A 1766-nucleotide genomic window follows, 5' to 3' on the forward strand; every position below is an offset into this window, starting at 1 on the left:
TATATATATATATATATATATATATATATATATATGTATATATTTATATATATATATATATATATATATAGTTTTATATAAACAAAAGGAAAGACAAACAGAAAGAGACAAACAAACAAACAAACAGATGCTGTCTCCTTTCTTTATTTTGCTGCTACTGCTACGGCTACTCCTGCTGCAGCAGCAGCTACTGCTGCTGCTGCTGCTGCTGCTGCTGCTACTGCTACTGCTGCAGCAGCTGCTACTGCTTCTTTTTCTGCTGCTGCAGCTTCTACTGCTACTGTTGCAGCACCCGCTACTGATCCTGCTGCAGCAACTCCTGCTGCTGCTGCTGCTGCTGCAGCAGCAGCTGCTGCTGCTGCTGCTGCTCTACCAGGGATGCTGTCTCTGGTGTCTGTACCCTGGCGACGATGCTGGCCTCCTCATTCCCCTCATCATCATCGCCTCATCTCTCCCATCCCAAGGGGGGCCCCCCCCCCATTCTCCTGTCTCTGTCTCCCCCCCCATGAGGCGAAGAGCGCAGCGAATCCCAGCCACTAGAATGGCAACCATGAAGACCAGGGCCCCCCCCTCCATGGGGGCCCCCCATAGGAGGGGGGCCCCCCCCATGATGAGGACCCCCACCATGGGGGCCCCCATGGGGAGGATGTCTGAGGGACCTGTATTCTGAGAGATCTCTGATCCTGGGGGCCCCCATTGGAGGGGGGCCCCCCCCTGAAGACCAGAGGGGTGGGTCTGGTGGGTGGTGATGGTGGTGGTGGTGGTGGGGTTGTTGTTCTTGGTGTCTTTGCCAGGAAGAGAAATCTCTAGGGTCTGTAGAGAGGGGGGGGAGAGGAGGATGAGGGTTTTGCTGCTGTAAACCACAATTTAGGGTTTGGGGTTTGTCTCCTTTGTATGAAGATATTATACGACAGCCAGAAGGGGGGCGGCGGCGGGAGACAGGGGGAGGGGGGCCAATACATAGACGACGCTGCTGCTGCTGCTGCTGCTGCTGCTGCTGCTGCTGCTGCTGGTGGGGGTCGGGCTCATGCTGCTGCTGCTGCTGCTGCCGCCGCTGCAGCCGAGGATGCAGTTGAGAGCGTGAAGGGGGGGCCCCGGGGTCTCTCCTCCCAGCAGCAGCAGCAGCAGCAGCAAAACCCTCGTTGCTGCTGAAGCTGCCCCTTCTGCTGCGGCCGTACTCCTGTGTATCCTGCTGCTGCTGCTGCTGCTGCTGCTGCTGCTGCAGGAAGCCGCTGCTGCCTTCGCGCGGGGTCCCCATCCCACCGTCTCTCGGGCTGCTGCTGTGTCTGCTCCCTGCTGCTGCTGCTGCTGCTGCTGCTGCATCTTCAGAGGTTACCGGCGCCCAGGGATCCATAGAATCAGGCATATCTGCTGCTGCTGCTGCTGCTGCTGCTGCTGCTGCACTGCCTTCGAATGAAGACGCTCTAGACAGGCAGAAGCTTCCCCTGCTGCTGCTGCTGCTGCTGCTGCTGCTGCTGCTGCTTGAGCTCATTTTGTGTGTTCTATCTATCCTCATACTGCTGCCTGTGCTGCTGCGGCCTTCCCTGCTGCTGCTGCTGCTGCTGCTGCTGCTGCTGCTGGTTCTGTATGAGTCTGCTGCGCTGCTGCTCGTGTGTCTCCTGTGCCCATCACCTCTCCACCTGCTGCTGCTGCTGCTCCTGCTGCTGCTGCTGCTGCTGCTGCTGCTGCTGCTGTCGCAGGGTGAGGCCTTGCCGCTGCTGCGTTTGCTGCTGAACATCTCTTCCTCTGCAGGAGACAGCAGGGGG

The 1766-nt window shown here is 58.0% G+C and overlaps 1 protein-coding gene across 1 annotated transcript in view; it reads right to left on the reverse strand.

Moving 5' to 3' along the window:
* Positions 1-369: 369 nt before the first annotated feature.
* The window catches only part of EMH_0017110 (uncharacterized protein), a gene marked incomplete at both ends in the record, with an annotated part of 3115 nt that continues 1718 nt past the window's right edge, over positions 370-1766 (reverse strand). The window contains 2 exons of the mRNA XM_013500815.1: positions 370-813; positions 941-1764. Coding sequence (XP_013356269.1) covers positions 370-813; positions 941-1764 — 1268 coding nt within the window. The remainder of the gene's footprint in view (positions 814-940; positions 1765-1766) is intronic.

The sequence above is a fragment of the Eimeria mitis genome, genomic scaffold, assembly GCF_000499745.2.
Source record: "Eimeria mitis Houghton genomic scaffold, Emh_scaff590, whole genome shotgun sequence".
In the NCBI taxonomy this organism is placed as follows: domain Eukaryota; phylum Apicomplexa; class Conoidasida; order Eucoccidiorida; family Eimeriidae; genus Eimeria; species Eimeria mitis.